The 15,328-nt window shown below is 43.9% G+C and overlaps 1 protein-coding gene across 7 annotated transcripts in view; it reads left to right on the top strand.

Annotated features, from left to right (window-relative positions):
* Nucleotides 1–15,328, top strand: part of baiap2 (BAR/IMD domain containing adaptor protein 2) — a 152,894-nt gene that overhangs the window by 113,520 nt on the left and 24,046 nt on the right. For all 7 annotated transcript variants that reach the window (XM_062974014.1, XM_062974016.1, XM_062974015.1 and 4 more), the window contains 4 exons: nucleotides 6,062–6,214; nucleotides 11,527–11,754; nucleotides 12,336–12,534; nucleotides 14,313–14,514. In XM_062974014.1, the coding sequence (XP_062830084.1) occupies nucleotides 6,062–6,214; nucleotides 11,527–11,754; nucleotides 12,336–12,534; nucleotides 14,313–14,514 (782 nt within the window). The remainder of the gene's footprint in view (nucleotides 1–6,061; nucleotides 6,215–11,526; nucleotides 11,755–12,335; nucleotides 12,535–14,312; nucleotides 14,515–15,328) is intronic.

Below are 15,328 nucleotides of genomic sequence, written 5' to 3' on the forward strand. Positions count from 1 at the left end.
AGGTGTTGACATATTTTTCCACATCCTTGCGGATCTTGGGCCACCAAAAATCCCTTAGGATCAAATGCATAGTTTTAAATAGTCCGAAGTGTCCTGCTGGTTTGCAGTCATGACACAGACGAAGCGCTTTTTCCCTGCCCGGTCCGGGTGGGATATAGACATGATTTCTATAGCAGAGCAGCCCATCTTTAAGCGAAAAGGGGAAATGCAGACCTTGGCGAAGTTGGTCCTGCGCCCAGGCATCTGCTTGCTGACTAGCCCTGATTTCTTGAGCACAGATGGGTCCTGGAGTAGGGGAAGTTGAACCAATGGGAATGGATTTGGTGTTCCCCACCGTGAGCGTGGCAAAGTTCTCAGGTTGTAGCAGTTGGGATTCAAAGGTCTCCTTGCGTCCTGCAGCGTATTCCGGTTTACGTGACAGGGCGTCTGCTTGCTTGGTTTGGGCTGGGGTCACATAATGGATCTGGAAGTTGAAACGTTCAAAGAATAAAGCCCAACGTTGCTGCCTCTGATTTAGTTTGCGGGCAGTTCTTAGATGTTCTAGATTACGATGATCAGTGTGGACTTCAATGGGAAATTTGGCCCCTTCTAGCCAATGTCTCCAAGTTTCAAAGGCTGCCTTTATGGCCAGTAGTTCTTTTTCCCAAATGGTGTAATTCCTCTCTGGTGTGGTTAGTTGACGAGAATAAAAGGCACAGGGGTGGAGGTGATCTCCCACCGGTTGTAAGAGTACAGCCCCAATTGCCACATCAGAGGCGTCCGCTTGCACCACAAAAGGGGTTCCAGGATTTGGGTGCTGTAGAATTGGCTGGGAGGTGAATAGTTTCTTTAGTTGCTGGAACCCTTTCTCTGCTTGATCAGTCCAGCGGAAAGGCTGCTTTCCACGGATGCAGCTAGTGATGGGGTCGGACCAGCGGGCAAAATCTGGAATGAACTTGCGGTAGTAGTTCGCGAACCCCAGGAAACGCTGCACCTCTTTCTTGTTAGTTGGCGCCCGCCATTCCAATACTGCTGAAACTTTGGCTGGATCCATGGAAAGCCCTAGAGGCGAGATGCGGTAACCAAGGAAATCTACCTCTTGTAGATCAAAAGCGCATTTTTCCAGCTTGGCATAAAGTCCATGATCCCGCAATCGTTGTAACACCATTTTGACGTGGTTCTCATGTTCTGATTGTGATCTGGAAAACACCAAAAAATCGTCCAGGTAGATTATCAAGAACCTGTCTAGATAGTCCTGAAAAATGTCATTGACAAAATGCTGGAACGTTGCGGGGGCTCCGCATAAACCGAAATTCATAACTCGGGACTCAAATAATCCGAATTTGGTCTGGAAGGCGGTCTTCCACTCGTCCCCTTCCCTGATGCGAACTAAGTTGTAAGCCCCCCGAAGATCCAGCTTGGTGTAAACCTTGGCTCCTCGAAGCCGATCCAGTAGATCCGAGATTAAAGGCAGGGGATAGCTGTTCCGCTTGGTGATATTGTTCAATGCTCTGTAGTCCACCACCAAGCGTAGTTCCCCTGACTTCTTCTTCACAAACATCACTGGGGAGGCGGCTGGGGATTGAGAGGGTCTGATGAATCCCTTGCGAAGGTTTGTCTCTAGGAATTCCCTGAGAGCTTCTTGCTCTGGTTCAGTCAGGGAGTAGAGATGCCCTCGCGGGATCGGGGCCCCCTCCACCAAGTCAATGGCACAGTCATAAGGTCTATGTGGGGGTAATTTTTCGGCTTCTTTCTCATTGAATACATCCCAATACTCGGAGTACTTCTTTGGCAAGGTGATGATGGGCTCGGTGTCTGTGGCATGGCATACCTTGGCTACGAGGCAATGGTTTTGGCAGTACGGTGAAGCAAACTGCAGTTCTCTGTTGGACCAGGAGATGTTAGGGTCGTGGAGAGTCAGCCATGGAATTCCCAAAATCACAGGGAAATGGGGGACCTCGGTAACAAAGAAGGAAATCTCTTCCATATGTTCCCTTATCCACATCCTGGTGGGTTCCGACCACTGACTTACGGGGCCCGTCTTGAGGGGACGGCCGTCTATGGCTTGCACCACACGGGCATTCTTGAAATCATGATATTGTAATCCCAGAGAGTCGGCATACTCTCTATCGATGAAATTGTTGGTAGCTCCAGAGTCTATCATGGCGTGGATCATGACGGGTCCCCTTTTTGCTGACCATAATGTGACCACGAGAAGGAACAGGACCCCGGTTGGCGGCTCTTGGATGGATTTTTTGACCGGGTTGGCGAGCCCCTCTACACCCGGTCGTTGGCTTCCCCCGCCGGCTGTGTGCCAGTCGGCTCAGACGCCTTCGTCTCCGTGGAGGACGCCACCGCAAGACGGGCGGCAGGCTTCCCTTTGGCTGGGCACTCTCTGGCGAAGTGGCCCCCGTTCCCGCAGTACCAGCAGAGGTTTAAGCGTTGACGACGGGCCTTCTCGGCGGCATCTAGTCTGGGACGCACATTGCCCAACTGCATCGGCACCTCCTCGCCTCCTCTGGGGTATGGGGTTGGCGGTGGGGGTCTCCACACCGGACGTGGCTGAACGCTGGCGGGAGCGGGGGGTTTTGCCCCGGCTCTACTGCCCTGGCCTCGAACCCACTGTTTCCTGTTGGCAATCATGACTTCAGCCCGTAAACATTGATCAATGAGTGCCTCGAGGGTCTGGGGAGGATCCACCTTGGAGATTTCTTCCAGCATTTCAATGTTGAGACCCTCCCGGAATTGTCCCCTGAGGGCTACATCGTTCCAGCCGGTGTTGTGGGCCAGCACTCGGAACTCGGCTATATACTGAGACATAGGTCTGTCTCCTTGGAAAAGGCGACGGAGTTTGTGACCGGCTGCCTCCAAATTGTCCTCGATTCCCCAAGTCTCCTTGAGGTGGTCCAAGAAGTGTTGCGCTGATCTTAGGTGTGGAGAGGCTTGGTCGAACAGTGCCGTCGCCCAGCTGGCCGCTGGCCCGTCTAGAAGACTGTAAACCCATGCCACTTTGATGTCTTCTTGGGGAAACTCGGCAGCACGGGCCTCCAGATAAGCTTGACATTGGCGACGGAAGACATGAACCTTAGAAGCTTCTCCAGTAAACTTGGTTGGCAACGCCATGGCCGGAAGACGAACTCCGCGTTCCTTCAAACCCCTTATTTCTCCATCCTGTGCATTGAGCTTATCACGGATTCGGTCCACCTCTTCCTTGTCGATGGTGTAGGTAATCGGCTGGCCGCTCGGCCCAGGTACGGTTCCGGTAGACATTCTGGCCGAGGTTAATTGGTGCTTAGGGTGGCGGAGTCAAACTGTCACGACCCAGGCTGCAGAGCACCAATAACCATACACAGAGGCCAGAATCTATCTAATATCTTTATTGTAGGAATATATAAAGTTAATAAAAACAAGTGTAGAAAATAGTCCAGAATTAGACCTTCCAGGAAAGGTCAGAATTAGTCCAAAAAAGCAATGTCCAATAAGAAATATTAAGGTCCAAAGTTGTAATCCAATAACCGAAACACTCACTTTGCCAAGCAAAGTGAGGGGAGATGACAAGGTCCTTTAGTCCATGAAACTTGAGCGAGGCTGGGAAATAACTTGATACTTGAAACAAGGCTTGAACGTGGAACAAGGTAACTAAGAACAAGAACAAGGTCCGTGGAATAACTTGATAAATCCGTGGAACAAGGCAAGGATTGATCCTGGGAAACAAGGCAAAGTCCGTAGATAAACAAAGGCTGGGAAGCAAGGCGAAGGCTGGATAGCAAGGCAAGGCTTGAGCAGGAGCGAGGCTTGAACCGGAGCGCGCTGTCCAGACACAACTCGCTCCGTAGGCTGACGAATTGACTCCGCGAAGTTACTACGCGGGTAAAACACCTAAATAGAGTCTAGCTTCCCGCCGAAGCAGTTCTCTGGGAATCAGAACCGAAAGCTAACTCTGAGACCAGATGTGAGACTCCCCAAAGATTCTCACGAGAAGCAGTCTTAATTGGCCACATTCTTAGCTGCAATCCGCGCACTCCTGCGCGAAGCTGAATCCAAACTTCTCTGTTGTTTACAAAACTCCCGGCGCAAGAATACGGGAGAAGTAGGCTCTGGGCTTGTTTGACATACTTCTGGGAGACAACTTTCTTGCAGGTGCAAGGTTCCCAGATCTGCCTGGGAAAGATCTGGCAGAGAGGAATCCAGTTCAGACTGGGAAGGTAAAAAACCCAAGTTTTCATCTTCATCAGGAATTACAATGTCCTGAGCAGGACTACAAGGCCCATGGGTCATCACAATCTTGCTAATTAACTAAACACTTCAGAGTAGTGAACAAAGGAATTCTGAAGAACAAAGAAAGTGCACACAAACATCAGTGGAGACGTGGAGTCTTCTCTTCCTGTCTGGAAAGGAGAAGACTAAATATATTTGGCAACATTAAAGGAAGGCAGAGGGTATCAGTCAAGGGCCGCTCAGCTTGAATCCACTATGGAATGAAGGATGGATCTCACAGCATGAGTCTCATTAATTGGATAGGACTTACAAGAAACAGTAGAGAGAAACCATGGTAAGACAAAGAGGTGTGCCCCTCTGTATAACACAAACTCAGGAGCAAGTGTCTCCTATACCCACCTCAGAGGGTACAAGGTGTGCACCCAATGTGTGTCACAACTAGTATCCAGTTTCCTCAGCTGGAACAAAATAATAGTTAAGTGCTGAGAAAATGGCTTCTAATTCAGAAAAACCAGATGTAGGAGTTGGATGCCCATAAGACCCTAGCACAGTGGTTATCAACCTATGGGTCCCCAGGTGTTTTGGCCTACAATTCCCAGAAATCCCAGCCAGTTTACCAGCTGTTAGGATTTCTGGGAGTTGAAGGCCAAAACATCTGGGGACCCACAGGTTGAGAACCACTGTCCTAAGAAGAAGGAGAGGGGGTCTGGGTGGCCAGAAGTTGGGAGATGGGGGGAGGGGAGGGGAGGCCCCCCCCTCCTTCTTTCCCTACTGGCTTTCCCTGTCATCTGGGATGGCCAGCTATCTCACATCCTTCCCTGGTCTTCTGTCCATCTTTCCCTGTTTTAAGCCATTTGGAGTTGGATAACACTTGACTCCTGAAGATGACTTTAGTGCTCAGTATCCATGTACTGCAGAAATAGAGCCCCATGGAGTCCCATCTGAAGTACTCTTACATCATGTGATGGCCTCCGTGGGACTCCATCCCTCCGTGGGGCTCAGTTTTTGCCACACATGGAAACGGAGCCCTAAAGACATCTGATGAGTTCCAGAGTGGATAATCCCAAAAGTCACTGTATCAAGACTTGGTGTAAATGGGGGGGGGGGGGGGTATTGTCTGTGAAAGTGAATATATTGCTCTCTAAAGGGATCATTGGGAGCATTCAGACAGTTGTCATTCTGTTGTCAGTGGGAGTCAGGAGGAATTTGTGGGTGAGATGAAGTCAAGGCCTCTTTGCCATACTCACATTGCTCAGTTTGCTGTAAGGGAGGTCTTCCTTCCTTCACTCATTCTTGCCAGCATGACGGAGTTAATTCTCCCCATACAGTGAGCAAGAGTTGAAAGCTATGTTTAAGCCTTCTCTCCCCTGAGTTGAAACCTCCTTCCAGCGCTTTAGCCTTGTGCAGGCAACTTTGTCAGTTTGCAACAATTGGCACTAGAAAATGAGAGCGCTACCCAGGTGCCGGCTAAGTAGGAGGGAGGCTGAGAGAATTTCTTTGCTCTTCTGCCACCCACACAACATCTGAAGCCCACGTTCTGAGTCAGGAGCTTTTGTGTGGGGGAGGTCAGATGACTAAGGATGCCTGGTGAGGGGGAGCAACAGATACATATTTGGGAGTCCGCATATGCTCTGTTGCCTACTGCCCCCTGCTGCCCGTCTGAAACTGAACTGCATAAAGAACTAAAATCTTGTGCACTCCAATTATTTTTCTTCTGTGAGTGGCATCAAGAACATAGTATATGAAAGATCCTGCTGTGTTTTTCTCACCAAACAATGTGTTCTCTCAGCATGAAAAACTGTTTTTTTTTTTTAAGTCGTTGGGGTTCAGATGTCTTTATGGATGTTCTCTCTTTCTTTCCCAGTTTATTGAAGCTATCACCAACAAGCAAGGTGAGCTAGAGAACTACGTGTCTGATGGGTACAAAACAGCACTCACAGAAGAAAGGCGACGATTCTGTTTCCTGGTGGAGAAGCAGTGCGCTGTGGCCAAAAATGCCCTCACGTACCACTCCAAGGTAAGACCGGAGCTGTTTCACACACATGCCAGACCACTGGAATGATTTCCTGGGGAAACAGTTAATAATAATAATAATAATAATAATAATAATAATAATAATAATAATAACAACAACAACAACAACTACTACTTTATTTTTATACCCCGCCCCATCTCCCCAAAGGGACTCGGGGCGGCTTACATGGGGCCTAGCCTGATACAACAATATAATAACAACAACAACAACACAATAAAACAAATATCCCAATAATAAAAACATCAGCGTCAATAAAACAGTCATTAAAATCAACATACAGCAAAAATGTTAAAAACAGTTCAACAGATTATGCTCCAAACATGGTTCTTAAGAAATTGGATATGGCTAATACTTGTGTCCTAACTCAGCTTTCAAAATTCATATGAATACATTATGAATGGATGTCTACATACATTCATGAATGGACAGAAGCATGGTCTCATAATAATGCACACATGCACTTAAGTGTACTCTATATGTCATCTTTCCATTTTTAACCTCTCGTTTCTTCAGCATTATCTATTCCAATTTAACTCATTTCTCATAGCTATAAATGAGTCCTAGAGCAAATTAAGCCTGAACTGCCTGTGAGACTGTCATACTTTGGCCATATGATGAAAGACATGACTCACTAGAAAAGATAATATTGCTTGGTATGATAGAAGGCTGTAAGAAAAGAGAATGACCACATTTCAAATGGGTATTCTCAAGCAAGGAAGCCACAGCCCTGAGCAGCCCTTGTAGGTCTCTTGTTCATGAGATAACATAAATAAAAGTTCACCTGAGAGCAGTTAGCAGCAAGAACAACAAATGCAGTTATACATTCGTTAGTAGATAATGTACTCAGTAAACATATAGCAGTAAACACATATCTGTTAGACCTGCAGGGTTTTTTTAGTGTAATTACATCAGAGAGACTTTCTTTTTATTACTAAGTATTTGTCAATGATATTTCATTTTCTTTCCTTAGTTGAGCTGAAGGAATTGTAAATTGCTCCCCTCTTCCCCACTTTATCTTCACAACAATTCTGTGAAATAGATCTAATTGAGAGAGGTACACCTGGTGGCGCCATGAGTTAAACCCTTGTGCCAGCAAGAGTGCTAACTGAAAGGTTGGCAGTTAGAATCCGGGGAGTGGGATGAGCTCTCATCTGTCAACTCCAGCTTCCCATGCAGGGATATGAGAGAAGCCTCCCACAGGATGGTAATCCCATGAGCAACGTCCTTGCAGACGGCCAATTCTCTCATATTAAAAGCAACTTGCAGTTTCTCAAGTCTCTCCTGACACATGGGCAAAAAAAAAACTTGAGGTAAAGTGGCCTAAAGTCATTCAGTAAATGTCATTCCTCAGGGAGGAATTAGACTTGGGAGTACTCAATTCAGCACTCTGGCTATTACAGTACACTGTAATAAAAGTATGGTGACTTCCCTACAGAGCTTGTAGTATAAAGGTTTACTTGTCCTGTAGAAATTGCTGTTTTGGAAGAAACTAGAAGCAGATCCTTGGTGCCAAAAGTCTAATGACCGGACCCAGAGACTGACTTCCAGTCAGCATGAGGCAATGCTTGGAAGCAATGAGTTAACAAGAAACACACATCTGTAACCTGTACCTTTTTTTAGGCCATTAAGCCACATTTCATAGTCAACGAACCATGTAAAAATCAAATGACTGGTTACTAGTTATTTTCAAAAATTAATTTTTCATGCCATCCTCTTAGAAGTCCTAAAGGTGTTTTTTTTTTCCTTTTGGAAAAAGGTAGTGGAAAACAATGAGCAGTCTTAAGAAGTCTGTAACAAGTTACTTCCTTTCATCTTTGTAATAAATAACGGTGACAAGTTATTGTTGAAACACTGCTCTCTGTTACAAAAAATTATTTTTGGAAAGCAATTTCCAAAGCCTCTTATACAATGCAAGAGACTTGTTTTTATGTTCTCTACCACTGCACAAATAGGAATATGTTTTTTTATAAATCTTTTTGTACCTTTTGGAGCTTTGTTAAGAAAAGAATTTGTAAGCAAGACCACCATTTAATGGTACAGGGAGGAGTTTCTCCTCCTCTCCCATTGTTTCCTTTTCCTTCCTTCTCTTTCCTTTTCAGTTCAAATAAATGACCCCTCTAAAGCAACTACTTGTATTTCAAAGGTCACTCCTGTGGGCTATCCACATGCTTCTCTGTCACAAAGTGTGCTCCTCATCAGAGCTTGAGAATATTAGGTTAAGCAGAAGGTGTTGGTTTGATCTATTTCAGGTTTTTTAATTACAAGAGAGAATCATATCACATTTTGTGTTAAAATTAACAGGGCCCATAATGAATGTTTTGGCATAAGTGACACAGTATGTTTCCAGTGAAGTGAGCTTTCATTTGCAGATTGCGGGTGGGGGGGGGGGGGGGGCGTGTTCACTGGAAGAAGAGCTCTGGTTTGCTGATTGAGACAGGAGATCCAGTTTGCAGACCACGTACCTAGGGCTTCATTTACAACATTTCCATAATGATTAATGTAACAATTACACTGTCATGATTAACAATAATGAAGAATTTTTGGAGCTAATGATAACAAGATGAATTATTTTTAAAGCCAGTCAGTCAGACTCCGTTTAATTGACAATCACCAGCGTGTTTAGAAATGGTTTTTTCAAGCATTCTAGAAGTAAAATCTCTGTGAAATACCACGTTTTTCATATTTTTATTTTTAAATAAAAAGTAGCTGAATGACATTTGCATGTTGGCATTTACACTAATCCTCTATCACCTGGCACACACACACCTTGCAAGAGCTTGCCAAAGCCCTTACACACACTTGTTGTTGCTATGGAGGAGAGCCGCCTAGCATGCTATCTATGCAGCCTAGTAACCAGCACTGTGTCTTAAAGGCATCCTGCTGTTGTGCACCAGAGTACTGTGTACAACATATTTCCATGACTCCCACCCTGCCCGATTCAGAGGAAATGCCCTAGATATAGTAGTCCCACCTTTCCTTTTGTCCTTAGCCATTATACCTGAGTATTGGGCCATTGGGAGAGCTGGATGAAGGAATATGTCCTAAGGTTTCATTGGTTCGGTGATGGCTAAATAAGTGGAACACTGCGCTCTTTGCTAGGTCAGACTAGGACACGGAACAATGGCTTCAAACTACAGGAAAGGAGATTCCACCTGAACATCAGGAAGAACTTCCTCACTGTGAGGGCTGTTCGACAGTGGAACTCTCTCCCCGGGGCTGTGGTGGAGGCTCCTTCCTTGGAGGCTTTTAAGCAGAGGCTGGATGGCCATCTGTCGGGGGTGCTTTGAATGCGATTTCCTGCTTCTTAGCAGGGGGTTGGACTAGATGGCCCATGTGGTCTCTTCCAACTCTACTATTCTATGATTCTATGATTCTATGATTCATGTGGAAAGCAAAGCATTCTTGATGCGTAGATGGACACATTTTGAAGTGAGCATGGGTATATGCCACACACTTTGTCTTACTATCTTTTCAGCTTAGGAGTAGGGCATGAACAGAAGGTTTTGAACTATTTCAAGATATGCCATTGGCATTCTTCATATTGTCTCTCCTCATTGTGTGTGTGCAGGCCTGTAGCCGGGGGGTGGGGGGTGGTGGTTAGGGGTTACAAACCACCCCTGAAATTTTTCAGGTTAAAAAAAAACTGGTTTACTCATGAATTTTAACTGATTAACCAAATCCCCAAGCTAAGTCTATAAGACGCAAAAAATTAAGAGTCCCTCCAGGCACTATCTCAAGCAGATATTGACAGGCCTGTAGCCGGGGGAGGGGGGGGAGGGGTTCACCCCCCCCCCCCCGAAATTTTCAAAACCCCCTCCCATTTTTTTTCTGGCTACGGCCCTGTGTGTGTGTGTGTGTGTGTGTGTGTGTGGAATATATACTGAGGAAAGGTCCATCCTTGATGTTCTGCTTTAGAATAGCAGCTAAATATATCTCCATCCATTGAAGAAGACAAAGAGGAAGAAGAGTGATGTCAAGTCTCTTCTCCCCCACAAACCTGTAAACCTTTGTGTATTTGTTTGCTCTCAACACTGCCCTACATTTGGAGATTGACCATAGCTAGCCAATTAACCCATGGCTCACTTGCATTTCTTGTAGACATGTTTTGTTATAAAAGCTTTTCCTCACCAAAGGTATATTGCTTCAGGCTTTTAACATGCTGAAAGCATGCCACTAAAAAGTAGTGACACACTCCCTTTTTGCCACATTGAGATTCTTCTTTGCTGAAGAGACACAGAGAGAAAAAGGCTGGAATAATCTCTGCATAACAGGCACTGGAGTGAAGGACCTATTTTTGAAAATGTATATGTGACTACAATGTGAGTCCTGGGATTTTTCAATCAGTCCTATGTTTATCAGGATATTGAACACTTAATATGTTGTTGATGCCGGTTTGGTGAATACTTTAGACTTGGCTGGCTGGCTTCATCCCTTTTCCAAGAGATAGCTAAGACACAGTACAGGCTACACACAGTCTTTCATTCCTAAAACTAAAGTTGACTTTGGTGAATGTTTTAATTATATGCATTTTAAATAAAGTTTTTATCTGTTATACATCTTCCTGAGGTCCCTGCTGTGTTGTGAAGTAATAAGCAAAGTTCTTAATAAATTAATAAGAACATGCACAGACTTATTTATTTTTCTGCTGTAATTTTGTTGGAGAAAATGTTAATGTCTTCCTTAGTGCTTTTGAAAACAAATTTTGCCTTTAGTTTCATTGTGGTGAAAAGAGCAATTGTCCCAAACCCTATGACACTGAGAGCGGAGTGGCTGGTTGTGGAAAGGATGAGTTTGTTCTCGTTGCCAGGAGGAGCCCAGACCCCAAACCCCAGAATGACTTCTTGCCCAGAACCATTCTAGTTCATATTTCTCAGATGGACTTTATCGAATCAGATCTTTCCACAGTGGGCTACAGAAAATAATATTGTCCTGTTATTTCGTTGTTATTTTTTGCAGTTTTAATTGGACTATCACCTGTTGTAACCACATATTGATTGCATTTTATTAGGTTTTTTTTATCTTGTTTACATTTATTCAGGGTAAATCCGATTTAGTTTTCTAGCTGGAGTAAATCCAAGTGTATGTCTGTGAGCTATGTATTCTTGATAGTCTAATTTTTCTTAGAAGTCCTCTTTTTACAAACCTTTGGCTGCATTGTCCTATGTGTGTCCCCTTGTGTTTTCACTATATGGTTTCATGCTCTCTCTCTCTCTCTCTCTCTCTCTCTCTCTCTCTCTCTCTCTCTCTCTCTCTCTCTCTCTCTCTCTCTCTCTCTCTCTCTCTGGTAACTTCAGGGAAAAGACATCTTGACACAGAAGCTTCCCTTATGGCAGCAATCTTGTGCTGATCCCAACAAGATCCCTGACCGTGCTATCCAGCTGATGCAACAGATGGCCCTCAGCAGCAATGGAACGATTATGCCGAGCCCTCTCACCACATCCAAGTCAAACCTCATCATCTCAGACCCCATCCCTGGTGCCAAGCCACTCCCAGTCCCACCAGAGCTGGCACCTTTTGTTGGAGTGAGTATTGTATTTGTGACTGTCCTGAAAAGACTGGGTAAGGAGAGACTTCATGCTTCTTCCTACTTCCAGGAATCAGGGGGATAGAATTACCCTGGACTGAGTTACAGATGGCCAAATGTTTCTGCTCCAAGAAAGGCCAGTTTCTGATTTAGGATTGCTCTGAAAAGGTCAGAATGATTGGAAATCTAGTACACTGCAGTGGATTCATGTATACAGAACATCTATTTTTGTAGGGTAAAATCAAAGTGTCCAAAAAGTGGTTTTGTAAACCCATTCTTTATTTTGTATGAAATAAAAAGCAAAGAGTGCATTAAACCAGCTCTCATAATGTTTATACTTCGAAGAGTTAACATTTAGGCATACTCCCAAATTGAATGCAATCTTTAACACGGGGTGGGGGTTTTTTTTATGACTACAACTTCTTGTGTTCCTCACAAGTGACTATGCTGGCTCTGGATTGATGGGGTTTGCAGTCCAACAACATCTGGAGAGCTGAATGTTTTCAGTCCCTGATTCAGGGCAATGGGTAAATTTGCTGAAAGTTAACCTTACTTACCTGCCCTTTTTTTTCCATCCAGCGAATGTCAGCACAAGAAACCATGCCAGTGATGAATGGTGTCTCGGGCTCAGAAGGGGAAGATTACAACCACTGGTCTGACCGGAAGCCTCCTCAGCCAAAGTCTTTATCCCCACCTCAAACACAGAAGCTGAGCGACTCTTACTCCAACACTCTCCCCGTGCGCAAAAGTGTGATGCCAAAAAACAGCTATGCAGCCAGTAAGTCCTGCTTTGTGGGAGAAAGGGGACATGAGGACAACCGAACAAATCTCCCTACTGGTTCAGGGAGAGACAGTCAATGCTGATGCTATCACAGCAAGGAGGTGTTGAAGTGGGAGAATGGGCATAGAAACAGAAAGATGACACAGAGCTATCTGAGTGCCCTTTTTGCCTGCAGCTGTAAACATTTCTTTATTATGACTGAATTGGTAGTATCAAGAACTACTGTTGGGAAAAAGCTGAAATGGTTAGCTAAGAGGCTGGATTTAGCCTTATTGACATATTGGACATATAGGCTGGGTTGCCACAAAACTTAAACCAACTAGGTTGTTCCTTCCTCACTGTGACAGTTTGCAAGATACATGCATTTTAAGAAGGGCATTTCCTGTGAAAGCTTGTGCAGTAGCAATTCATTACTACCGTAGAAAGCGTTGAAGCACTCTTGGCCATTTTGCATAATATTGGAAGCTTTGGTGAAAAGTGGATCCGTAATAATGTACTAATCCTGAATAGGACCTCTTGGATGCAGATATTTACTACTCTTTCTCAGTTGTAGAAAGAGATGGGTGATCTCACTTTCCAGCAGGAGGCAAAGCGTATGGCACTGGGCAAGTGTGATGGGTTACCCTACTGTGTAATTGCTGCTTATTTTTATGGCACAGTGCACAGGCATATATATCAAATTGTATCCAACATTTGTTCCAAAAAAAAAAAGATTGCTCACTGTTACCTATCTGTGTGCATATTCTGCCAGAAAATTCCTATGTCCTTTTTTTCTCTTCTCTTCCTTCCGTCTCTTTATTGGCATTCACAACTTTTGAACATTTTACTTTTGTAAAAAAAATACCTTTGGATATTACCTTTATAAGAATCTAGTTTTTGGAACAAAGTAATAGTGTAGAAAAATGGTTCTTTGTCCCCAATGCCTTGCAAAATAAAAGATCGAATGTGATTTAAGCATTTTACTCTGTATGGCACGATTATGAAAGATGCAGATTAAATATCTCCCCCCCCCCCAAATACCTGTTGTTTGTGTCACCCACAAGTAATAAAATAATAAGAGGCTTTTCTGACTGCGCATTACTAAGATATGTTATTTGAATGCAAAGCAGTGAATGTTCTTCCTTTACATCCCTTCCTTTCTCATGTTCTTAAGCTGCCATGCATACATTGTGGCCTTCAGCGATAAACTGTTTAGTGGAAATCGATTGTTGGGGAGGGATTACATTTTAGTAAATTTACAGAACAGCAGCAATGAGCTATTTTATATTTTTCAGATCACACAGTTTGTTCAAAAATATTTCTTTTGTAACTGGAATAGTTCCTGCAGAACAGCAGAGAATATAAAACTATAGAGAGGCTTTTGTTTACTGAAAATGATTCAGTGAAAAATCTAAAGGTTTTCAAAGGAGGTTTTTGTTTTGCAGCTTTCCTGCCACTGACAACGTTATGAGAGCTCTTATAACTCTGGTTGCTCTTCAAATCCTGGATTCTGATCCTCAGCACATTTTGTTTGTAACACTTCTGTGTTTTCCCAATCCAGCTTTCACCTCTTGTCATTTTAAAAAATCCTCAAGAAGGGAGACAATAGATATAAAATACTTTTTGTCTGATAGCTCTATGAATTTTTTTGCCTTTGAGGAATGGGCAACTCTTCTTTTAATTTTGGTGGATTTTTGAAAGTTTTCTTCATGGCAATGATTTAGGTCAGTTTATGATGATGTTTCCAGAGTTGGTTCTGATACCTAATTGGTTTTTCCTTTCTTTTCTTTTGTTAGCTGAAAACAAGACTCTGCCACGTTCCAGCTCCATGGCAGCGGGACTGGAAAAGAATGGCAGGACAAGAGTGCGGGCCATCTTTTCTCATGCTGCTGGGGACAACAGCACCCTTCTCAGCTTCAAGGAGGGGGATCTCATTACATTGCTAGTGCCTGAGGCCAGAGATGGGTGGCACTATGGGGAGAGCGAGAAGACAAAATTGTGAGCATGTTTGTTTGCTCTGGGTTTTGGCGTTTATGGTGTATGATACCGTCTCCTGTAATTAAATTCTCACTGATGCTTCCATCATGATGTTTATTTTTCAGATGGAGCAATTCTTGATTTTACTAATGCTTTTGAACATACAGTTAGGTTATAAAACCAAGATTATGGCTTGGAAATAGTTCGGTATTTTTCAACCACTTAAGTAGGTAGCAGATCAAGGATAAAAAACAGAGGGAGGTTCAAACTTTTATAGTCGTTATTTGGAAATCCTTATGCATTTTCAGTCCGGGTCTCTTCTCAATTATGATTTGATACTCTCTACATTTAAAGTGTATTGTACCACTTTACTGTAGTTATTACTCTGTTATGCCATGGTATGGTAAGGAGTCGAATGGATAAGAAACAGCTCTGGTGTGTTTCCAAGGAATGAAACAGGAAATGAACAGGAATGGCACAGGTTGCAGGCACTTGAGAGTGCCTGTGGCATAACATGGAACAAAAGATATAATGGGGTAGACTAATCTATCAGGTTTGCTTTTCCACCGCCTGTTTGCAGAGGTATGGGGGCAAATTGGTTGCTTGGCAACATTTGTGTATCTAAGCTCCTTCACAATCCCTAAATATTTTTGAATTCTTTCTCAATCTCATGATCAGACTTTCAGTGTTTAGAGCCTGAAATCTTGAGCTCCCACCTTAAGAAAAGTGTTTATCCTAAGTTCAGAAGCCACAGTGAAAATTTATTTGATGGGTCAAAATGCCATGGGCCAAGCCATCCTGACAAATGGAAGTTGGTTGGCTTGATTATCAGAAT

The sequence above is a fragment of the Anolis carolinensis genome, chromosome 2 (genome assembly GCF_035594765.1).
Source record: "Anolis carolinensis isolate JA03-04 chromosome 2, rAnoCar3.1.pri, whole genome shotgun sequence".
NCBI lineage: Eukaryota > Metazoa > Chordata > Lepidosauria > Squamata > Dactyloidae > Anolis > Anolis carolinensis.